This window comes from Oryza brachyantha, chromosome 4 (assembly GCF_000231095.2).
Source record: "Oryza brachyantha chromosome 4, ObraRS2, whole genome shotgun sequence".
NCBI lineage: Eukaryota > Viridiplantae > Streptophyta > Magnoliopsida > Poales > Poaceae > Oryza > Oryza brachyantha.
In genome coordinates, this window is record NC_023166.2 from 19,646,331 (window position 1) to 19,671,133 (window position 24,803).

The window sequence follows — 24,803 nt, forward strand, 5'->3', positions numbered from 1 at the left end:
GAGTTGGTACCACACATGTATGAGAGGGGTAATATAGTTATTTTAAAAATATTTAAAAGTCAACTAATTGTCAACTAACGGAAATGATATAGAGATGATCAAAATAAAAACTCAAGTCTATGTAAGGGATGAGATAAAATTTAGGAGTATAGAATGGATTGAATAAAATTTTAGGGGTACTTAGGAAATTTTCGTAAACCAAAAAGACAGACTCCCCCTCAGACAAAGATTAGCCGTCATCCCACCCTGCTGTCAAAAGGACCACATAAAAACCATTAGCTACGAGCTGTATAACACTGCCACAGGAAGCTAAACAGAAAAAAAAACATATACTACTGGAAAGCTAAGGGAATAGATCACAATATCTTTTTTAAAATCCAGTGGGATGAATTTATATTAAGAGGGGTGAAGACAATTACGAGATTCTTACAAAGCACCCTGCAGCAAAGCTAGCAGAGCTATAGGAAAGAAAGAAATGGGGAGATGGTACAGACGGACCTGAGAAGGCGCCTATGGTGGTTCTAGACTACGTCACAGTCACGCCATCGCTGCCTTGATGGTTGGGCATAAGGATCGAGAGACCCTTTGCACCACTGCTACACCAGAGCTCAATTTCATCAGTTATTCAGTTAATAAGCTTGTTTATGTCTCCTTTTTGTTGAACACCACGTTGTTATGTTTTTTTCCAGATTTCCCACGAAACTAGGATGATCAAGGATTTGACGTCGCCTTTAAGCTCTTTTGGTGTTCCCTTGACCGCACTGGTCCACTAGTCTTGTAGTGGAAGATGGTCTCGATAATCATCCAATTTGAGGTTGCGGCCTGTTACCTTGTTGGGTCTCTTGATTTTACTCGTAGTATTATACTAACAGTAGAATTAATCTTATCTGTTGATTTAAAAAGTTATTTTTTACTTTGTTAATTAATTAATTAGTAGTATTTTGTAATTTTATTTTTTTCAATAAAGATCACAATAAAAAGGATGATATTATCCCTTTAAATTTCTACTACACATAATATTGTCGGTAGTATAATTTAATCATAACCATCCGATAAAAATAAATCAACAGTATGGATTAAATTTCTACTACAAGTAAAATGTATTGAAGTCGGCCCTACCTTGCTTAGGACATCGTTCCAAATCTAGAAGCAGGACTGGCAAAAGTATTCATTCAATCGTTGACGTTTTTACGGGTGGTCTGTGGTCTAAATTCAGTTTTATGGTAGAAGTCATGCAAAGAATTTGCATTTTACCGGTGTCCAGTTCTTCCACACACATGCTGCAGTGTTGAATGGTATGAAGCCTACAAACTGCATTTGGTATGTTGATCTCCTGGTGTATTCTACATAAGTAGTCTATTTCCACCGGATTATGTCTTCTTTCGTGTGAGATTAATGTTAGCTTCTCCAAGACTCCAAGTGGAGTTCCAAAACGATGCCTTATGCCCATTTCCCACTGTGACTCGGGTTGATGATGTGAAAAGCACAAGGTCATGTTCGTCGGAAGACGTTGGTGTATCTATCCATGACTTTTTTGTTTGGTTGGCAAGCAACTTTTATATATAATCTTGTAAAAATACCGTTTAAAAAATATACGCAAGGAGAAAAAAGGAATATGGGTTTCGCCACCGAACGCGGGGTCGAATATAATACCACGGGTTGAAGAAAGCTGAAGAAGTTTCCCTTCTCCCCGAGCGCAAAACATTCACGTTACGACCCACGACACACAAATCTCCGCGTTCCTGCCGTCCCACTTGGCTTTCCCGACTGCTTCAAAACTCCAGAAACAACGAGCTAGAGTCGCTGGTGTCAACTCACAAGTCACGACCCGAAAGTACAAGTGTTTGCATGAGGATGTCAAAAAAGTTCATGGAACCAAGAGAAATGCAGAACGATAAAACCACACGATCCAGCATCGATCATTCTCAGTTCTCTCCGGCCCCGGCAGGAAAAGAACGCAGGATAAGGGCCTGAAGCTGAAGGCGTAGTAGCTTCACTGAAGATGGGCAGCAGCGTCGTTCAATGGGGATTCTTCTTCTTCTTCTTCTTCCTTGTCCTATGTCTGACGCATCCAGATATGTACATGGCCCGTGGCTGCTTCGTGGAGGAGAGAGCGGCGCTGATGGACATCCGCTCTTCTCTGACGAGCTCAAATGGCACGGCGCGGCGTTCTTGGGGCCCCGACGGCGACTGCTGCTCGTGGGAGCGCGTCAATTGCAGCACCAGCACTGGGCGAGTATCACATCTCTACTTCTCAAACCTGTATGATTCTCAGGCGTTTTGGAGTTTCAACACGACGGTCTTCTCTTCATTCCCAGAGCTCCAGTTCCTGGATTTGTCCGGTATTTATCCCAGCTCTCTAAATTCTGATGGTATGTGGTCAACGTCCATTCTGAATAAACAAAGATTGATGCTTGTTTTTGCAATGAGTAATATTTTGATACAAATTATCACAGGCTTGGTAGGCGTGAAGCTGCCCAAGCTACAGCATCTCAACCTCAGCTCCAACTGGTTGACAGAGACAATCCTTGCACCTCTTGGGGAAATGGTTTCACTGGAAGTCTTAGATGTCAGCTCCAACTACATCTCAGGAGTTCTTCCCACTGGAGGTACAGAAATGAATATTTAGAACCAGCATAAAACTGTTCAGTAAAGAACTAGCATTGTTGTATTGATTATATTTGCAACCTTGATGCAGTCCTAGGAAACCTCACAAATCTGCGGGAGTTGTATTTGAGCGGCAATAACTTCAATGGAAGCCTTCCGAAGTCATTGCTTACACTTCCTCGCCTTAGGATTCTGGATCTCTCTTCAAATTCATTAGTGGAAGGAATTCCGATCAGCTCATCTTCAGAGCTGGTATTATTGGAAGTATTGAATCTCAACAGCAACAACATGAGTGGAACTATTCCAACTGAACAAGGTATGGAGATGAACATTTCTTGCTTGATCATAACATCTGGGGAGGATTTTCTACGATCCTGCTTATGACTGTTTCATAATATTCATGAGCAATTTTCCCATCCTTGAGGGGTATCAGGAGGTATCACTGTTTTCTATGTAAAATTTGATACCAAAAAACAGTGACACCTCATGAGCAATTTTATCATCCTTGAGGAGGTACTATGATGTACCACAGTTTCCTACGTAAAATTTGGTACTTCATGGTCAAATTTTACATAGGAAACAGTGTTACCTTATGGTACCTTCTAAAGGATGAGAAAAATGCTCAATATTCATACTTATTACTTCAAAAAATAATTTTCATACTTTGGGCAGCATTTGGATATCTCAGGAACCTACGAGAATTGCATTTGAATTCCAATAAATTCAGTGGAAACATCCCAACTTTCTTATTTTTACTTCCATACATTGAACGGTTGGATCTCTCGAGAAATCTGTTTGAGGGACCTATCACTATAAGTCCATCTTCAAATCTTTCTTTGTCTCTCAAGGGCCTTCGATTTTCCCAGAACAATTTGACTGGTAGAGTCTCCTTTTTTTGGCTGCGGGAACCTCACTAAACTCGAAGAAATTGACTTGTCAGGGAATATTAATTTAGCTGTCGATGTAAATCTTCCTGGATGGGTACCTATGTTCCAACTGAAGAAGTTAGCTCTATCTGGTTGTGATCTTGACAAAGGCATTATTGCAGAGCCACATTTTCTATGCACACAACATCATTTACAGGAGCTCGATTTGTCCAACAATAACTTGTCAGGAAGTATGCCTAACTGGCTGTTTACAAAGGAAGCAACTCTGATCAACCTAAACCTTGGAAATAACTCACTAACTGGATCTCTAGATCCAATATGGCACCCCCAAACAGCTCTAAAATCTTTCATTATACCTACCAACCATATTGCAGGAAAGCTACCAGCCAACTTCAGCTCAATGTTCCCAAGCTTATCAACTCTGGATTTGTCAGGCAATAATTTTTCTGGACAAATACCAATTTCATTATGCCACATCAACCGCATGCAAAATCTAGACTTATCAAACAATGAATTTTCTGGTGAAATGCCAGCTTGTGTGCTCACTGATTTTCCTGAGCTGTGGGCCTTGAGGGCCTCAAGTAACCACCTTGGAGGTTTGGTGCTTGGTGGAATGAAAAACTTGTCTGTTGGGTTTGCAATAGAACTAGCGAGAAACAAACTTGAAGGAACACTGCCTCGTCATCTGTCAGGAGAATTGAGATTCATGGATTTGCATGATAACAAGCTGTCTGGTGAGCTTGACACCTCATTTTGGAATCTAACTAATTTGGTGGCACTTAATCTTGCAGGCAACAAAATAACTGGCAATGTCCCTAAAAAACTCTGCAACCTGGCATCAATTCTAGATCTTTCGGGTAACAACTTAACAGGGTCTATACCAAGATGTAGCAGTGCATCTTTAAGTTCACTTAACCTGTCTGTGAATTCCTTGTCAGGAGACATCTCAGATGATACTTTTAACACATCAAACCTTATAGCTTTGGATATGAGATATAATAAGTTGACTGGTAATCTCAATTGGTTAAGGCATTTTGATAACATTAAGATACTTTCATTGGGTTGGAATGAGTTTGAAGGCCAAATAACTCCAAACTTGTGTAAACTCAAGTGCCCAAGAATAATTGATTTCTCACATAACAAACTTTCAGGTCCGTTGCCACCTTGTGTTGGTAACATCTCTTGTGATAGCAACACGGCAACTCCAAGTCCTTCACCATACTATGGTATCTACCTACTTGGTTTACTCTTGACAGAGGCCAGCATAAGTGTTTATAACCCAAGAGTCTTCACCTTTGCTACAAAAGGGGCACAATACACATATGGTTTGAACTTCTTCCGTCTGATGTCTGGCATCGACCTATCTGGGAATATGCTGTCAGGAGGAATTCCATGGGAGCTTGGAAATCTGAGCCATATAAAATCCCTCAACCTGTCCAACAATTTCTTCACTGGCCAAATCCCAGCAAGCTTTGCAAATATGAGTGAGACTGAAAGCTTGGACCTTTCCCACAATGAATTGAGTGGATCGATTCCATGGCAGCTGACTAGGTTATCATCGTTGGCGGTGTTCTTGGTAGCATATAACAACTTATCAGGATGCATTCCAAACTCTGGTCAGTTTAGTTCGTTCACCATGGACAGCTACCAAGGAAACAGTAATCTTCACAATATGTCAAAGGGAAACATATGCTCTCCGGATTCTGGAAAAGGTAATTTGCCGTCGGAAGGAAGAGATAGTATGGCAGATGATCCAGTGCTCTATGCAGTCAGTGCTGCCTCATTCGTCTTGGCATATTGGACCACCGTTGCTTTCTTGTTTTTCCATCCACTTGGACGGCGTGCAATTATTGCATCACGGAAGGTGTTATGGTGTGGCAATTAAGAATTTCAAGTTTCTCTCTTTACAATCACCCGTTTCTAATGGTTAGTTCTCCACTTAGCAACAGCTTCTGAAACTCTTGAACCTGTAATTTTGAATGTGATGTCCATATTTTGTTTTAGAATTTGGTCTCAATGTCCATATATAGGTCTCGGAACCACCGAGACCACCCTCTAGGTCCGCCTTTGCCGATATAACACATCTGTTGATGCCCCTAGGATGAATGGCCAACAAGGCTTTGGCACATTTTCATGCAGCCTCCTTGGTGTCTGCTTACTAGACGATTTAACCGAAGCAGGGGCACCTACAAAGTGGCCTCTCGTGAGTGTTGGAGAGATAAAGGGGTTTTTGCATATAGCCCCCTTAACACCCTTCTAACAGGTGTTATCTATTTTCGAGGAGTCACCTGCAAAATCAATCGACGAAGAGAGGGGGCATAGCAATTTTACCAGTGGTCCCCTCGACGTCATGTAGGTGTGTGTTCTATTATATATATTTTGAGAAAATCATGGTATACATAAATTTATAATTTATGGCAAGTATAGAGATATAGTTTATATATATATATATATATATATATATATATATATATATATATATATATATATAGGATAAGAATTGGACTCATGTTGTAGTTAAGGGTTTCCTCCTACTCGAGCACGGCCGTAACAAGGTCAGGTGATGCGAGCCTAATAATTAAGAAGAGTCGGTCAGCCCATCATTAACAGGTGGGTCTCATATTAAGTTTCCCGGCATGTGATTTTGACTCCTCGATTGTTCCACAAATCTCTTCCCGCAAGCTGCGAGCCCACAAGAAGATGGATAATTAGGCCTGTTTAGTTTCTAAATATTTTTCCAAAAACATCGCATCGAATTTTTGAACACCTAAATAAATTATTAAATATACATGAACATTAAAACTAATTACACAGTTACGGAGAAAATCACGAGACGAATCTTTTGAGCCTAATGAGGACGTGATTAGCCATAAGTACTACAGTAACCAACATGTGCTAACGACGGATTAATTAGACTCAAAAGATTTGTCACGCAGTTTCCAGGTAGAATTTGAAATTTGTTTTATAATTAGACTATGTTTAATACTTTAAATGTTTATTAAAAAAATTGATATGATGTTTTTTAAAAAAAATCAAACTGAACGCTGCCTTAGGCCACTTTACCGGACCAGGACGTCGTGTCCTACACTCCTGAAGAGGCGAAGACACGGAGAATTCTTGAGGACTTTGACGAGGAAATGCAGAGGTCGAATGGACTCACCAGTCAACAAATTCTGGGGTGGTGTTTAGATTAAGAAAATTTTTGGAAGAAGTATCATGTCAAATATTTGATCAGATGTCAGAAGGGGTTTTTGACACGAATGAAAAAACGAATTTCACGGCTAGCCTAGAAACTACGAGATGAATCTTTTGAGCCTAATTAATCCGTCATTAGTATATGTTGGTACTGTAGCACTTATGGCTAATCATGTACTAATTAGGCTTAAAAATTTGTCTCTAAGATTTTTTCTGTAATTGTGCAATTAGTTTTTTAATTTATCTATATTTAATGCTTTATTTAGGTATATAAAGATTTGATGTGATGTTTTTAGAAAAAAATTTGGACACTAAACCAGGCCTGAATGTAGCTAGTCAAGCTTTTGTACCGCGGAAAGCAGTGGTGCACGCACCAAGTCCTGGTCGAGATTTCCAGTGGTTTCAAGCCTAATAAAAGCAAATCATAGCGTTGTACATCCAATGCACCTAGTGCAGTAGGTGCTGTAATAAGTCACACAGCTTTCCAACAGATTACTCGTACGCGTGACTCCCGAGTGCTTCAGGCCCCTTTCATTCGGAAAATCAAAATTTTTTCTGTCACGTCGGACATATTTTTTCTGTCACGTCAGACGTTTGATTAGATGTTGGATGAAATTTTCAAACATAAATAAAAAATATATTTTATAGCTTGTCTAGAAACCTCGAGACAAATCTTTTGGGCATGCCACAAAGTCTGATAAGTTTGACGTTTGATCAGATTTGCATGATAACAAGCTGTCCGGGAAACTTGATATTTCCATTTGGCATGTACCTTCTTTAGCGGTCTTGAACCTTACTGACAATACTTTATCCGGTGAAATGCATTACAATATATGCAACTTGAGGATTGACCTCTTGGATCTATCAAACAACAACTTAACAGTCCCCGCAAAAAAAAAAAAACAACAACTTAACAGGGCCTATAGCAAACTGTACCGGTAATACCATGCCAATGCCACTTCGTTTCCTTAACCTATCTAACAACTCCCTCTCAGGAGATATCTCGTATGTTTTTTTTTAATATGCCCAATCTTATAGCTGTTGATATCAGACATAATCAGTTCACGGGCAACCTGAGTTGGGTACAAAATCTTCAGGAAATCAGAATACTTTCCTTGGGCAGATATAATTTTGAAGGGCAAATCACTCCATACATATGTGAACTTCAACACTTGAGGATAGTTGACCTCTCACAAAACAAACTATCAGGCTCGGTACCAGCATGCATCGGTAATATCTCCTTCAAAGTTGACGAAGATGAACAGATTTTGCTGGTGGTCTCTGTTGACACTAGATTGATTAATTACTCGATCAGTAATTATGACCTACAAGGCTTCTCCTTCTCTACAAAAGGGTATATGTATTAGTATAACAACAGATTCATCAATTCGATGTACGGCATCGACCTATCTGCAAACATGCTGGAGGGGAGATTCCATGGCAGCTAGGGAATCTAAGCCATATCAACTTATCAAGTCCCTCAATCTATCCTACAATTTCTTCACTGGTCAAATCCCAACATCATTTGGCGGCATGAAGGAGGTTGAATGCCTGGACCTGTCCCACAACAACCTGAGTAGTGGACCAATTCCTTGGCAGCTAACTCAATTAACGTCGTTGGGAGCATTCTCCGTGGCTTACAACTTATCAGGGTGCATACCTTACTATGGTCAGCTGGGCTCATTCGGCATGAACAGTTACATAGGCAATAACGACCTTCACAATACATCACAGACCTTCACAATACATCACAGAGAAACAGCATGTGCTCCCCAAGTCATAGCCCAGATCCTGTGGCGAAAGATGATGCGGGAGAGGATTACGAAGATCCAGTCCTCTACATCGTCGGTGCTGCCTCATTCGTGTCGGCATTCTGCGCCACCGTCGCATTCGCATTTTGCCATTCATACGGGCGATCCGTAATACTCAAAATGTAGTCCATATCCCATGAAATAATTCCTTTGTTTACCTGAGCAGTAACACTGCCAGAAAGCTCTGAGACATCATACGTTTGTGTGTAATGTAGACTATGCTATCCTTCGTTAGATTTTCTATACATCAGATTAGAAACAGCTATTTGTAGTAGAATAATATTGCACGTTCTATTTGTTGTGAATGTGTCATATCGTACTTGATTGGCAGAGACTAGCCAACCAAATTGCCCGTCACATATGTATAACAAATGCAGGTACTAATTCCTCCTCTTGCTTGTTCTTGACGATCTTTTACCTTTGGTTCCTGAGTCTGGAACCACTGGGAGTGGCACCAGCAAACCTCCTTTGAGATCATCAGCATTTTCGTTCTTCTCGATCGACTTCTGTAACTTGATGGAAAATTTGAAATCTTTTATCTGCAGAAAATTGTGTAGGGTAAGTTAACTAATAAATAGCCCTTGTACAAACTACAGGCCCAGTTTTTACAAGCGGAAGGAGAATTAGCACCTGTTCTTCTAGATCACGAATTGTATCGTCTTTCAACTTCAGTTGAGCCCTCTCCCTGTGAAATGTAGATTTAGCAAATGAGAAAAGAAAGGGATACTTGTGGATCTAGGAAGGCAAAACTATAGATCTAAAAACTGGGATTTTGGGTGCTACATACCAATTTTGCCTAAATGGAAAGGATAGGACTCAAGCAGATTATCTACAAACAGTGCATGAAAGAAAATATTTTCCATTAAGTGCACATGCATAAGATTATAATGTTCCCCCACAGATTAGCACGATTCAACACCTTCCATTGTGCCATCTTCAATGCAGTATGGAGGCTAATGCAGTACAGCTGGTTCCATTTTCCGGTGGAAGGGGGATGACGAGTCCAAACATACCTTTCCTCTATTTCCTTTAGTGTCCGGCACCATATGTCCTGGCTCTTCGTGAGTTTTTCATTCATCTACAGAAAAGGCAAAGTACCAAGTTATATCAAAGAACCCACTGGTTGTGCTTAAAAACAACTGAAAGAATAATGATTTAAGATGCTCACATCTGCAACTTTCTTTTTCTCCAACATTGCATTTTCAAACTTTTGTTGGATCTCCTGAATCTTATCATTTACAGCTTTATCCACAGCATCAGAAATGCGTTCTTCCCTTTCTTTCTTAGCTTCTGACAACAGAGCCTCATAATACTAGGAATATAAGCAAACATAGGCAGATAAGTACATCAGATATAAAAATATATTGCAAATTATACAACAAACTCTATATAAAAGTTACTAGTATATAGCAAGGTCTGTAACTACACATAGATCATGACATCAAATGATAAGCACAAATGAGGGAAGCACCTCTCTCTGAGTTTCAAGTTGGCTAGCAAGAAGGCGGTTGTATTCATCCACAATCTGTTATTAGAAGGACATGTGATTTGAGGAACCAGATTGGTAACATGGTGCAACAGATTAATTGAAATAATTGAATCTGCAAGTTATTACTGTTTCTGCTTTGCTGCTGAAAATAGCACTGCCAATATCTTCATCATCATTGCAGGAGCAGTTTACACAGTCGTCACCAGAATATTTACACTTTGACTTGAATTTAGAGTGCTTCGCATCGCTTTTGGAGTGATTAAGTCGGTGGACATAACTGTCACCAACATAATCCCAAACACGTTGAGTTTCCAAATCGAGTGAATAGCAGTGCTGAGTGTCTTTCCAGTGTCTAATTGCATGGCCTTCTTCATACCTGTAACAAACAAAGCAATAAAGAGTGATTGGTTGGGTTCAATTAGGTAATCATGCCATTAAATTTCTTTCATTCCAGATTACTAACTACAACAAGACATGAAAAATGCTCGTATTCATGAGGTAGTGTAGTGATTATTGACTTGTTGAGTCCAGATAGAAGAGAAAAGAAAAACAGTTAGTAGACAGTAGCATACCTTCCGCATCCAACAAAACCACATATTATACAGATCCAGAGGTTTCCAGAGGTTTGACAAACAGAACATGTAGGATTCTTAGACTGCTTCTGACAAAACTGACAAACCTGAAATGGAAATATAATGAATGAAAAACAACTCATGATGAAGCTTGGTAATGGTTATAGTGGTGTCAAGAATATGTCTGTATGTATAAGCAGGCATTTGCACATATACAAGCCTATCTCCATAAGTCAGGTGAGGCTAGTAATGTCTCTTAATATTCACTGACACAGGTAAACAGGTGCATAACATTCAGTAATCATCAAGATAAATATAGAGGGTGAATACATAATATTCTGCAATGATCCTGAACTCTGACAATGGTAAGTTCCTACTGAGTATTCTAGCAATTCACGCAAGGACAAATATAAAATTTCACGCTTGCAAAATGGCCACATTTTTTATTGACCACGGTATGGAATTCAAACTACTCCATTAATCAGTGCCATAGAGAATTACTCAAAAGTTAGAAGATGCCAAGACTATAAGTTTATAAAACTGAGGCGAAATCAGTACCATGTAGAAATGGAAACAAGCATAGAATCATAGCAATAACAAGTGATTTTTTGTTCCCTGGGAAATGATGATTTTCAGAATGATCATTACCGGACAAGATGAATTGACCCACATTGAAACACATGAACACTGGAATGAATGATCACAAGTGGCTGCCATAATTCCGCTGATGTCTTGATCCAATCGTTCTGATTAATAACATACATAAAAAGATGGTGAAACAATGACAAAAAAGAAAATGATGCATTAAAACAGGCACACAAACTCTTCCCATGAAACAGATGGAGTGTGTATATCCATGCATATTTACAGGATATAGTTAAACAATAGAAGTAAATACGTAAACATGAAGACATGTTCTTTACTAGAATCATGCAATCTGCATTGCCTGTTTAAGCTTATTAATCGATTGGTACCTTGGAAAAATAGCATCCAAAGACAGCATTTAGAAATGTGGTACCAAAATTGATAGGCAACGTGTGCCTTCAAATAAGGTTAACATAGATATGGTACAATTAAGACTCCGCGAACATGTAAATTTGCTGTCCACAGAGCTTCTCAACTTCACAGGTGTAGTGCCTCAGAAGGGAAGTGCCTAATCTCTTGATCAGAGGGAATGATTGCAATTGAAATCTTCCCAGCCAGTGTGGAGATGATACAAAGCAAAATCACTGAGCACAAAATCCAAATTCGATGTTGTTGAATGACAAAAAAATACTAGGACAAAAACAGAAAAAAGCTCACCAATACAGACAGGGCATGTCGGCAGCTCAGTAGATCCAACCGGTGGAGTCACCATTAGCTCGGTGGATGGTGTATATTGCACAGCAACTATAAACAGAACATGGCAAACCTCTACCTACACCATGGAATAAGCAAGAGTCCCAAATTAGCAGCAGTTTTGCACATGGTCAGCAACAGAGTACTAGACAGACATTATAATGTCAGCAACCTCCGAGGACGAGAACCTCCAACCATTGAGGTCCAAGTAGAACCCATCGGCACTCTTCTGATCCTCAAACTCCACGAGCACGCTATACCGATCCTCCACCCCATCATCCCTAACGACACAGCACATATGTGAAATCATAGCTTCCCGGGCAGAGCCGAGCACAAATTGCTTCAAGTTGAAGGGTAATTCACCTGATAACATTGATATCTGATGCATGTTCGATGTAGGGGCCGCAGAAGCGGACGAAGTCGTCTGGTGTGACGCGTGTCGGGACGGCGAGCACCAGGAGGCTCGTGCCGCGCCATGGCTGACAGACGCAGGCAATGAGGCATAAGCATGCACAGCAACGGAAATAAGGTACAGAGGAAGATAGGTTACCGGGAGTAGGCAATCGGTGGCGAGCTGCGAGGCGGCAAGTCCGGATGAGGAAGAGGATGGAGTAGCGGCGACGGCGGAAGCGTAAGAGGCGGTAGATGACGACGGGGAGGAAGAGCGGTAGAGGTGGAGGATGCCGCGGGTATGGTTGATCCTAGGGTTCCGGGCGGGCGCCGCGGAGGTCGCGCCGGGCAGCTCGAGAGGCACCGTTACGGAGGCGGTGGTGGTGGAGGGGAGCGGCTCGCCGGAGCGCGGGGAGAGAGGGTGAGAGGTGCTGCCGACTTCGCCGGCGGCGACGGCGGTGGCCGCGTCGTCGGGGAAGTCGACGGACTGGATCCGAAGGCTGAACATGTTTGCTTCCTGGGCTTTTCTGGCCTTCTGGGCCGTTCCCCTCCGTCTTGTAGTTCTGGCTGTAGCGATCACTGCCTGCAAGTGCGATGATTTGTTTTTTTCATCGACAAATATAATCGTATATTTGTAAATAAAAAATAATTTAAAAATAAAAAATTATATAATTCTAGCGTTCTAAAAGGTAATGTTGAAATAATTTTTGGTGAAAAACTCTAAAATTAAATTATAGCTACGTTATGGCTGCGTTCTTTTTAATAGAGTTAATTAGATTCATGTCATTATAATTTTGCATGTTTTGAAATATATCATTATTATCTAACTAATTATAAGGATGTCATTATAATTTTAGAACTATTTAAGATATACCATTAGAAAAAAAATTGGACCAAATTGCCCTTTGCACCTAAAGAGGTGTAGTGAACAACATAAGGGCAATATGATCCAATTTTTTAAAAAAACATTGAATGTATACGGAGTGACATATTTCGAATAGTTCTAAAATTATAAGACATCCTTACAATTAATCGAATAATAATAGTATGTTTTGAAACTGAAAAAATTATAATGACATGGTTCTAATTAACCCTTTCTAATAAGGGACTGTGGATCTTTGTTGGTAAGTTTTTCAAACTCCTAATGGTGTATTTCATGTGAAAATTTTATATAAAAAAGTTATCCATCTAATCCTTATAAAACATTTGCTGTCTTCTACGTGGAAAGTGTTGCTGAGAGATGATGAGCTAACTCTGATGGACGAATGGATTTCAAGCCTTCAACAAACTTCCAGAAATCTGCAAGTTTCAAGGATGGGAATAGGATGATCGGAGGTCTATTGCTTAGTTTCTACTGTTGAGTTGGATTCTGGAATGTTTTCTGGTCACTTATGTTTGTGCCAAACTTGTTTTGTTTAGGGTTTGCTGCGTTGTTGGCTGTGTTGTTTGAAGTTAAGTTTCTCAGCTCCTCGGTGTGACTGAGAATGTCAGTACCGTGCATGTAAAACCGGTAACCCCAATATACTCTTTTTGATTTTGCTGTTGCTTTATAAAAGCAGGGCTCTCAAGCCTTTTATCAAAAAAAATCTTTATAAAACAGGTCTTTTACTTTTATTTCTAGTTAATTTAGTTATGTTAAGATATGTTGTTTTTTGGAAATGGATTTTGTACCGGAAACGAAGCACGAACTGATGCATTGCAACGGGAGTGGAGCTATGACTTCGCCAAATGCTAATCATCATTCCGTAGGGTCGTCGTCGGGGCAGAAAGAGCTACACAGATGAGATTCGTCAAACTACTCAAACATCACCTGACTGACCCCCATCAAGTGACAAACGAACAAGTCCGTCGTGCGGTTAGATCATCAGAAACACGAAACTTTGGATTCGCAACTGTAAGCAGATCAACGACTTCCCGCCAAAAACCCATCGTCTCCTCCATAGTCCTTTCCCTGCCTCCAATGATCAGGTACAGACTTACAGACCAAAGCTTTTGCTGCCTTTTTTTCACACAGTTTCACCTCACATCATCCCCTAATCACCGATGACAACTCTGTCCTACACCCCTGGGGACCCTCTTGCCACTGAAATTGGCTGGCCAAAGCGAAGAGTAAGTACACTTCTGTTTAAGCAGACAAGAACAGTCATGGCACCACCATAATCTGCTCAGCTAATTGCACTAGGCACTAGCTTTTGGGAGTACTAAACTGCATCGGAAAACGTGACCGGACAAACTGGCCGGAGTAGATTAGATTAGATTAGACAATGAGTGGCAAATTAGCTTAATCTTGCTGCTATGGTAGTTGCCTTTTGACGCGACCAGAACTGACGACGAAGGGGTTAAGCCACACCCCCCCGCCCCCCACCCCCCCGCCACATGTTGCTTTGTTAGCTTGCGCACGCGCTCGCCACGGCGCGGTTCTCCACTCCGCGCCACTCTCGTTGAGCTCGGCGAGGCGGGGCGGGACGCGGGGGCCGAGGGGGGCGCCGGCGGCCATGTTCACCGACGGCATGTCGAGGCTGGCCGTGGGGGTCAGCCTCATGGTGGCGCTCAGCCTCGCGCTGTTCCTCACCATCGTGGTGCTCCTCCTCGCCGACCTCTTCTGCGCCCACCTGCGCCGGCGGCGGATGCGCGCGGAGGAGGAGATGCTGTCCCGGCGGCGCCCCAAGCTCGGGCTGGCGCTGTCCCCGCCGCGTGCCGCCACGGGCGACGATGACGCGGCGTCGGTGGCGACGGCGACCACCACGGCGCACGAGGCGCTGTCCAGCACCCCGCCGTTCTACTACGCGCACGGCGTCATGCAGGCGGCGGACACCAAGGACCTCCTCCTCGCGATCCCCAAGCTGGAGTCCGCCGTGTGGAGGTGGTCGCCGGCGCGGCGCTCGTCGCTGTCCTCCAGCTCCTCCGCCAACAGCGACGACCGCTTCGTGTGCATCTCCAACCCGGTGTACGAGCGGGGCGCCGCCCAGGCCGCGGCGGAGGCGGGCGGTGGTGCCGACACGCCGTTCGAGACGCCCGACGCCTCGCCGTCGCCGATTGGGATCACGGAGGAGGTGGAAGAGGAGGGCGAGTACTCGCCGCCTCTGTCCGTGATGAGGAAGCTGCCGCCATTGGGCGTCGTGGCGTGTCCCCCGCCATCGATGGGCTTCATCGATGGTCGACCGTCTCTGGGCTTCACTGATGGCCGGCCATCGCTGACGGCGTGGTCGGGGACGGTCACCGACACCAACCGCGCTTCCTCCTCCTCGTCCAATCTGACTGCTCACTTCTTTTCTTCCTGGTCACCAAAGTGATAGATCATCATGTATGCAATATGGTGGTATTGATGTAGCCGTAGCTTAGGATGCAGTGCTTATTTTTTAGCTAGAACTCGATTAATTCATTGATTTTTCTCTATTTAATCTGTTCTGTTGCATGTACTTCGATTTGCTGTGTTTCGCTGATTTTATGTTGCAGATTTCTTTTGTTTTATTACTCATGTCCGTAGACCGTAGCTTAGGAGAAGAATCGTAGAGGTGTTGCTCATATCTTTCGGTGCAAAATATGAGTAAATGAGGCACTTATGCTACGGTGAAAATATATAAGCGCTAACTTAACCAATACTCCTATTATAAGATGTTTATTTTACTTAACTAGCTTTATCCATATACCAATGAATATTTTTTACATAGATGTTAACATTCATTAGCATCAACATGAATTTAGAGGAAACATAATACCTTATAATAGATACAGAAAGGGCAAGTGATTAGATCAAAGGCTATTCCAGAAACTGTCTTCTAACGGGCCTATATTAACTTTGCGAAACAAAGCTCTGAGAAATGCTGTCTGAACTCTGAAGCATTGTAGTAACTTTGTAGAAGTTCATACCACGCATCCCTCGCGACAAAAAAAACTTACTCCATCGTGAGTCAATGCATATCTCGGGTTCTTCAAAAGGAGAGGGTGATCCCAAGTTCATGGCCGCATCGTTGAGAGGCTCTGAAAAGCCGTGGCCTGTAATTATTTTACCCGTATGAAAAAAAAGCCTGGTCGAACGTGCAAGGCTTTGGCAGCTTGAGGTTTGGCGCCTGCTCCCACGCTGTTACCTGCATCTGTGGCGCGCCCCCTGCTTGCATGCATGCCTTGGCGCCATTCTCTCTGCTTCGCTGCTTGTCAGTGCAGGCAACTGCGCTCTTGCAAAGCCTATGAACGGTGCGATGCGTGCTGATCTCGATGCCGTGTACCTGCTCTGCTCGTTTTCGCGTCGCTGATTGTTTGGCTTTTTATATACATATTTTTAACGATATAAAAATTATCATTAGCAAATAAACTTTCGTAAGAAAATCTTAAAATCAATTTTAAATTAAAACGCTGAAAATTTAAATTTTGACTTATGCGTATAAATAGAAGTGCAAGGATAGACGTGTGAGTGACTGAGTGTCTGAGTGCGTGGATGGAGCAGTCGGTAAACGACAGCATTGCGTACTCCTCTCACATGTCCGGCGATGGTGCGGTTGACTCATGGCCATGGCGTCATGCGCCGATTTCCCGGACACGGAGGGGGAGAGAGTGATGAGTGAGAGAGCCAGGACAGGCCCCCCAGGTGCACGGGCGCACGGCATGCATGATTGGCTGCGTTCCCAGTTGAAACAAGCGCGCGCGGCCCGTTTCTGGCTCCGACGGACGGAAGGCGGCGGAGCTCCGGCGAGCGGCGGCGCTGGCTGAGGGTAAAGAGCAGCTGAGCAGAGCACCTCTCCCTGCGTCGGGCTTCCTTTGGGTATTTATTAACCGTTAGATTTAAGATGGATATAAATGGGAAGGGCAATGTATGTAGCCATAGGCCGAGGTGCCGAGCTTTGGCCCAAAAAGCCCATCACAATAGAGTCGCTTCCAAATTTCAATATGCTACTCCTGACTTAAAATATAATTATTTTTAGATCGTTTAATATATGCCTAGAGATATCGAAGACCATTTTAGTTATTTTAGTGGTTATTTTTTTAATTTATATTTTTATAAGTTTTAAAAAATTGTTAGAATTGTAAAATCATAGAAACTAGTACGTAAATATTTATATTGTAATACAAAATTAAAATTTATTTAAAATTTGAAACTAGAATGATCAAAATTGGGCCCAGCAAAGGCCCATCAAACAGAAGGGCCGAGCAATACATCGGTATGTGCGAGCCTGCACGGTTGGGACTTGGGCGCCCCGATCACCGAGCACCATTTGCCGGAACCCTAGCCCGCCAAAACCCAAAATCAAAATCGCCATCTCGGAGGAGAAAAATCCCCAAATCCACCGGCGAAACCCACCAAAACCAATGGCGTCCAGCGCCGCCGTCGTCGAGATCATCGACGACGACGACGACGACACCGCCGCCGCCACCCCTCTCGCTGTCCACAAGCGCTCCCATGCGCTCGCCGCCGCCACCACCGCCTCCGATTTCCTCGACGTCTTCTCGCCCTCCCCTCCTGACCCGAAGCGGCGGCAGCTCGCGTCGACCATCGTGCTTGACGACACCCCCACCCCGCCGAAGCGGCGGCCGCCGCCCGTAGATGCCAGTCGGTCTGTTTCCGCGGTGGCCGATACGCCGCGGTCGTCCGTGCCGTGCTCGCTCGGCAACCGCGCCGTTGCGGATGACACGCCCAATTCTGTCCTGCCAAGTCCGTCCCACTTCGGCGTTGCCGATTCTGCGACCCCTCGTTCGGATGTCCCCTGCTCAATCGGGCCTGCCGACGTTGTTCCTGAGACTCCCGGCCTCGCCGTCCCGCGCTTGGCTGCTCCCCCCTCTGTCCCTGCCTTGCCTTCTCTTGCGACCGCGAGGAAATTTTCTGGTGATTTTTTTGACTGGTAGATTCATTCCATTTGATCTTTCATGAACTTTACCGCCGTTGGCTAGGCACATTCTCTTCATCTATTGACTTTGCTGCGTGGAAAAAATAAACGGGGATTAGTTCCAGTTCTATTAATGGCAAAACAGTAGGCTCATTTCTGTATTCCTTTTCTTGGTCTGTATCAGGCATAGCTAATCTCCGTAATTCATCCCAGTGATTTCTGTGCAGCTTGTGAACTTTTGTGCACATTCTGAACTTATTTGTACGGCCATTGTAGTTTACACCTGATGAAGTCAGACCTAAATTATTTGGATGATTAATTGACCTTGAAATTTTGGAATTAAAAAAGAAAACACCACGAACTATTGCTTTATAGATGACATCATGTTCTTCTACACTCATCATGATTCTTATCTGGGAGTAACTCTTCTTCTATTTTACAGGAGTACCTTGTCCAATATCTTTGGATAGTGATGAGGAATTGGATGACACTCTATCCAGGGAGGATTTAACCAAATCACCAAGCAATATGGCAAAGCCAGAATGCGTCATTCAACCCTGGACTAGTTCCTGTACTGATAAAGTTGATGGAGCATCAAGTACAGATCAGAATAATTATTCAAAATCATATGTGGAGCATCAAATACCCCTTTCTGGATGTAAAAATTATGGTAAGAGAAATTTACTTGAGGATAATAACAATGAAATAGACAATCATATGTGGTGTAAAATCCTTGTACTATATATCTGATTGTGAAGATAACACTCCTTGTAGAACATTGTTCTTTAGTGCATTTATTGTCGATTATTTTGTTAGGAACAACCAGTTACCATCAACCTCTGCATGCTAATTTTCCTCGTGAAGATTCTATCTTGAAGGAGGCTGATCCTTTTACCAATAAGCATTGTCCTCAGGTATGCTAGTTTAAGTGGTTTATAATTTGCTATAAATGTAGAATCATATTTTCATAATTTCTAAGCAGATAACTCTATGGTTGTACAAAAGGGAAAGAATGTTTGATTGAATAGAATAATATATATGGCTCAGTAGGCAGTTAGGCATGTTAACTACGAATATGTTAGCTGGATATCGTATTGTATTTGTGTGCAACTAATTCTTATGTGAGTTAGAAATAGCCAAGACCTAAGACTACACTAGGAAGAGGGTGCTCAATCCCAAAAGACGGAAGGTAACCTTACATATGTACTAACAAAGAAGGGTGATCTTGTGTTTGTAGGAGGAGAATGTTCTACCAATTGAAGAAAGGAAGAAAAAACAACAGGTCTGGCTGAGTAAACATATAAAAGAAAACTTGCTGTTTCAAGTTTCACAAATTACGCTGTTTAAGTTTTGACATTCTTGCTTGCATAGTATAGGAAGAGAAGAAACTAAAGATGGAAAAGAAAGCCAGACTGATGGAGGAAAAAAAGCAAAAACGACTGGTTTGGAATATATCAGAAATATATTTATATATTCATGGTGTGATCTAGAGAATAATAGACCATATTGTTTATTTTCTAGGAAAGCAAAAGGCAGAAGGAAGCTATGAAAGCTGAACAAGCAGCATTGAAGAAGTTGGACAAAGAAAAAAGAAAGTGGGAATCAGGGAAGTTTGCTACTAAATCTATTGTAATTGAGATTGACTCCAGTGTTATTGAAAGCGGCTCAGTTGGAGGTGTGTACGATAATTCTGTCAATCTATGTTGATTGTCTCACCTTTCTCCACTGCTCAAATATCTGCCTTTTGCAAACAGGTCATCTTGTGCAAAGATTTGCAGAGAAGGGACTTTTGTATCGAGTTACATCTAATTCAATCAGGGGGTCGATTTTATGGAATATGAAAATTCCTGATGAGATCACCCAGGTACTAGTTGATGTGTAGATATGATATTACCAAAATAGAGTCACAAAGAGGCTTGCCATTTGACTTCTATTCCTCATGTAAATACTGGCGACATGGGAAAGATATTCTAAAGTGTTCTACATTTGTGCAGAACCAAGCTTCAACATTAGAAGTACCATATATTCTCTTTGTGCTTCAAGCTGAGGAATTCTGCGATCTTGTGACCGCTGGTACATTATTGGACCATGTTCACAAAGTTCGAAGTCAGTATCCAGAATTCACGATTTGCTATGTCACTAATAAATTGATGAGCTACATAAAAAGACGGTTAGTCCTGGAAGTATGGATTATCAAGTATTATTGATTTTTGCCTGTACTCTACTTTTAAACTTTGATTTTATATTCAAACCTTCTTGGGATTTTAAAGTGCGTGTAAGTTCAGTTGCTGTCAAGTGTCAACACTAGTTTGTGAGCGCTAACGTTCTTGCTGCTACTAATAGCAAGCACCATTTCCAAAAAAAGGAATTAATATTTTGTACAATTTACACTTTTGGTCTTGCATGGTTCTGCCAGGTATTGTTTGTATTTGCCTCCATCCTGCTAAAATGTCATATTCTTTTGGCATGCAGTGAGCAGAGTCAGTACAACAAGAACGTACCAAATTCAAATGGGTGGAAACGTCCACCAGTGGAAGAGGTCTGTTTTCAACTATCTATTTCTGTTCTGAACGATTGTAGATTGTATTCGAGAATGTCTAATAGTTATTTTCAGGGTTTATGCAAACTAGCAACGGATTGTGTTAGGGTTCATTCAAGGCAGTGCACAGATGAAGCTGAAGTGGCAGAGCATGTTGTTGGCTTGACATATAGTCTTGCAAATTGCAAGTTCAGGCAAGTTACGTTTGTTATGAGAGTTTTGTACTGGCTTTAGGAAAGGTTGCGTGTATATTTTATTTCTTTTGCTCCCTTATACGGATGTTTCTTCATGCATTTGTTATCTAATCATTTACATGAGTGTATTTGTCTCACGGCAAGTTAGAATTTAGAATACACAAATGTGGTAGTTTTTGGAACTATGATCTGCATTCTGATTGTATTGTAAATAATAGAGGGCTGGAGCAAAATGCATCTGGAAGTGTTATAGTAGGCGGCACAAAAAACATGTGTACTGGTATTCTGACCAAGCGGCATTGTCAGATTCCTAATTTTTATCCTAGATCTGTGTGTGAGTAAAAGTGTGAACTGCATGTGGGCTAACATCTCCTTTGTACAATTGGCATAGGGGCATGTGCATGATATAAGGATGCAGTTGAATATTTTTCTTGGATTTGGTGCAAGAACCATTTAACTTTAAGTGCACCAAGTTCAATTTAAGTGCTTTGCTAGTTGCTTGTATATATGATTTTTTAAAACTCTAGTTGCTAATATTTTGTCTTCTGTTATTGCCCTAGCTTCACATTCACAAGATACAGTGATAAATGTGTAAAGGCTTTTATGGACTATTATTCGATATTGCAGATTTTAGTCCATCAGCTTTTCTAGGGAAGATAAAACGTGATACCTGTGCTATTATAGTGCATCCATTAAGGCATGATTTTATGGAAATACACTTCCCATGCCTTTAATTTTGTAGTATAAATTATATGAATAAATAACATATACTTCTGTTCAATAATGTGGCTTTCTTACACATTGAGTATAGGAATCAGTTCTATTGCTCCACGTTCCCAGTCCGTGTATGATCAGGTTCATGTTAAGATATTGGCCACCCTGACTATTCTGCAGGAAACCTTTGACATGGTTATCTGTGCATGCTAACGGTTCAAGTATTAAAGGCATTGAGAAAGATAAGATTAAGAAAAGCCCCTGGTAAGTTGTCCTTAGAACTATATACTGAACCAAATTTGTATTTAATGTTGTGTGCCTTTTCTTTTGTTCCCACTAACCTGAAATAGTTCCAGTCTCTATACACAGTACATTAGAAGCAGCGCATTTCACAGTTTTCACGATGAGTATAACTGTATAAGGTTATTTGCTGTTTGGTTCTTTCCTTAGTTTTCCTTAATCAAAACAGTGCGTTGATTCAAGTTCTAAACAAACATTGCTTAAAAAATTGATTTCCTGTTGCTAAACTGATGGTGGTATTCCTCCTATGAACTCTAGCACATCCCATCTTGGTGTCTCGGATCTATTTAATAGCAACTTAATTCTTTCCTTTGATATAATCTAATCTAATTGTTTAAATCAGAAAATTGGCTTTCTTTTATCCAATCTTTTCTAGAAATGTTTCGTGGCACTTCTTTCTTTGTAGATGCCATCATCTTTTTGGTTGACTTTGGATATCAGCCAAGCTTGGTTGATGTTGGTTTCAATTTATAATTTCCCATGTATAATTACATTAGCAATCTAGCACTGCTAATGATGCGCAGCTCTCCTGCGTGTTCGAGAAATAATCTAGCACTTCTGGTTCAGTGGTGCTTCTATCGACCGGTTGATGCAACGCTAGAAAACGTGGATGAAACCCATGCACAGATTCTTGGATATTTTCTGATTGTGTGGCCTTTTTTATTTTATAGTCCTACATGGTCTGATCAGATGTTTTGTTCAACTGTGTCAATTTTATACTTTTGCCGTCGTACCATGCTAATTATTCAAATCATGCCACAGGCTAAAATCTTTAGTTGCCATTCCTAGAGTCAATCCAGGACATGCTATTGCAATTGAGAAGAAGTACCCGTCCATGAGATCATTATTGAATGTGTATATGGATGATAATAAATCTGTGAGTGCCTTTTTTTAACAGGCTTTAAGTAAAACTGAAAATCTACGCGTTGGCTTTTCAGTTTTTCTTAACAGATTCGTTGACAGGTTCATGAAAAAGAGCATTTGCTTGAAGATTTGATGTTGGAAGGCCCCCTGGGTGATTTAAACAGAAGGCTCGGACCAGCATGTTCTAAACGAGTGTACAGAATTCTCATGGCACAAAATGGAGCGGCAGAAGTGGAGGCTGATAAGCGATAACAATGGAGCTTAGCTAAAGCCTTCCATGCTCACTGTTATAAATCATGAAAGGTCGATGTATTATTTATGGCCCTTTTGTTCATATTGTTTAGATGAAGCTTCAAGGTAGTTCATACGATGTTCCTGGTGCTGAAGCCATTACTTTCTATGGCTGGCGCTTTGGTATGCTCTCTAGTCATCGAAGTTATCATAACATGACGGACATGGAACCTTCTGCTAGATATCTGGAGGACTGGATGATGCTGTGGATACCCTATTCTGTGTGATAGCAACACGAAAGGCCCCACCAATTTTGCAACTTTTTGTAAAGTTCACAACTATTTAGAAAGGTTCAAGTAAATGGTTTGTACTGAAACCTAAAAAAAATCATATCGAACGGCCCTGCACTTGTGCGTGTCGGCAGTGTAATGTATGGTACCTTAAGGCGCAGCCGTGCAGTGTACGATTACACGCATTAAGCCCCTGGTTGCGGCTACCGATCTTCAAGGAGTACAACTACAGGTATTTCTGGCAATTTCATCTATGGTAGGTCTAGCTGTTTGCCTGTTTCATACTCTTGCCAACATTTTGCAGACTCGTTGCAGCCGATCAGATCGCCCTGTCCTGAATCTCCAGAGAGAGGCGTGATTCTGCAATATACCCAAGGATCTACTATACCGTGTAAGCTAACGTACCAGCACAACCGAAAGAAGGGATAATTCTTCAGAAGAAACTCTTAAAGAGAGAGAAGATAGGAATTGATGCATGGGAATCACAAAACTGTTCATGAAATCCTGGGCCTGTTGCAACCCAACATATCTGCACACCAGCACATTGCAATGCCAAATGAATCCTGATTCCTGTCTCATCATTTGCCTAGTAGCGAGAAGGGGCATCCTCTAATCTCTTCCTAGAGATAGTTGCATTGTATAATGGTTTTAGGCTGCCGGTGCCTTGCATTTGAAGCCGACATGTGCATTGGGCAGAGACGCTGTGTTTCAACATGCCCAAAAGGATGCCATGGGCAGATTGTACGCGATTGTCGGAAACCCACTATCATCACATGCAGCATTTGCAAGATTCATGGCATTGTTGAAACCACCGGTTTTATGTTTCTTAAGCGCAATGACAAGTGATTTTTTTTTGTGTAAGCGTCTTTGGCAACCCTCTGGGTGGACCAACAAAATGGTGCCCCAGCCACGCCCGTTCTTTGCTTGCTATGATGAGGTCATGATGCAATTCACAAGGTTAGAAATTTACATTATCCAAGCCCTAGCTTGTGATAGACATGGTCCATCCTTAATTATACTAGTAAGGTAGCTTCACCAATATCAATTTCTTTACTTGTTTGGTGCCTGTTGCTTCTTGATTGGCTGGCTGTGTGCTCAAGGTTCCTTCAAAAGCAGTAAACCATCAATTTAGTATACTATGGTAAACATTATATCATATGAGTTTGGTCTGCTTTTGTCTTCCCTACCTCTGCGAATAACAACACAGCTAAAGTCATCTCATTTACATATACATTTTGCATGTCACAAAAGTGAAAGCTAAAGGGGATAAACAAATCTCACGGCAATTGAATATATTCACATGGATACGGCATCATGCACAGGTAGACGCCTAGACGGTAGTGACCGGTGAACATTCTTTACAGGCAACCTCTTGGCACATACTACTAGCCATCTCATCTGTGATTCTGGATGAGAAGTCATCGTCCCAAAGAAAGGAATCCCCAAGGCATGGCCACATTCACATGCCCCTGTAGCCATATCATGCTTGAGCAACAGAGGCAGCAGGTAACTAGTCACTCACAACTTGTAGTAGTAGTACCTTCACATGCTTTGCTAGTTGCA

General features: G+C 41.8%; 3 protein-coding genes and 2 pseudogenes across 3 annotated transcripts; 4 read left to right on the plus strand and 1 right to left on the minus strand.

Moving 5' to 3' along the window:
* Positions 1 to 1,719: 1,719 nt before the first annotated feature.
* Positions 1,720 to 5,578, plus strand: LOC102710492 (annotated as a pseudogene).
* Positions 5,579 to 8,080: 2,502 nt separating this feature from the next.
* LOC121054226 lies at positions 8,081 to 8,633 on the plus strand (annotated as a pseudogene).
* Positions 8,634 to 8,768: 135 nt separating this feature from the next.
* LOC102710783 (BRAP2 RING ZnF UBP domain-containing protein 1) lies at positions 8,769 to 12,830 on the minus strand. The gene is made up of 12 exons (XM_015836108.2): positions 12,450 to 12,830; positions 12,263 to 12,378; positions 12,072 to 12,180; positions 11,864 to 11,978; positions 11,210 to 11,307; positions 10,562 to 10,668; positions 10,116 to 10,365; positions 9,972 to 10,025; positions 9,669 to 9,812; positions 9,514 to 9,578; positions 9,131 to 9,185; positions 8,769 to 9,039 (listed from the first exon to the last, which is right to left on the minus strand). Exons 1-12 carry the CDS (start codon positions 12,795 to 12,797, stop codon positions 8,881 to 8,883), a joined length of 1,620 nt encoding a protein of 539 aa, XP_015691594.2. The 5' UTR covers positions 12,798 to 12,830; the 3' UTR covers positions 8,769 to 8,880.
* Positions 12,831 to 14,783: 1,953 nt separating this feature from the next.
* Positions 14,784 to 15,739, plus strand: LOC102709555. The gene has a single exon (XM_006652854.2). The coding sequence runs from the start codon at positions 14,785 to 14,787 to the stop codon at positions 15,580 to 15,582; it is 798 nt and encodes a 265-aa protein (XP_006652917.2). The 5' UTR covers position 14,784; the 3' UTR covers positions 15,583 to 15,739.
* A 1,755-nt stretch (positions 15,740 to 17,494) lies between these two features.
* LOC102711065 (crossover junction endonuclease EME1-like) lies at positions 17,495 to 24,216 on the plus strand. The gene is made up of 14 exons (XM_015836109.2): positions 17,495 to 18,107; positions 18,551 to 18,778; positions 18,925 to 19,022; positions 19,346 to 19,390; positions 19,485 to 19,550; positions 19,630 to 19,783; positions 19,863 to 19,972; positions 20,103 to 20,278; positions 20,581 to 20,647; positions 20,723 to 20,841; positions 21,736 to 21,819; positions 22,618 to 22,732; positions 22,819 to 23,472; positions 23,545 to 24,216. Exons 1-13 carry the CDS (start codon positions 17,594 to 17,596, stop codon positions 22,969 to 22,971), a joined length of 1,929 nt encoding a protein of 642 aa, XP_015691595.2. The 5' UTR covers positions 17,495 to 17,593; the 3' UTR covers positions 22,972 to 23,472; positions 23,545 to 24,216.
* Positions 24,217 to 24,803: the final 587 nt, after the last annotated feature.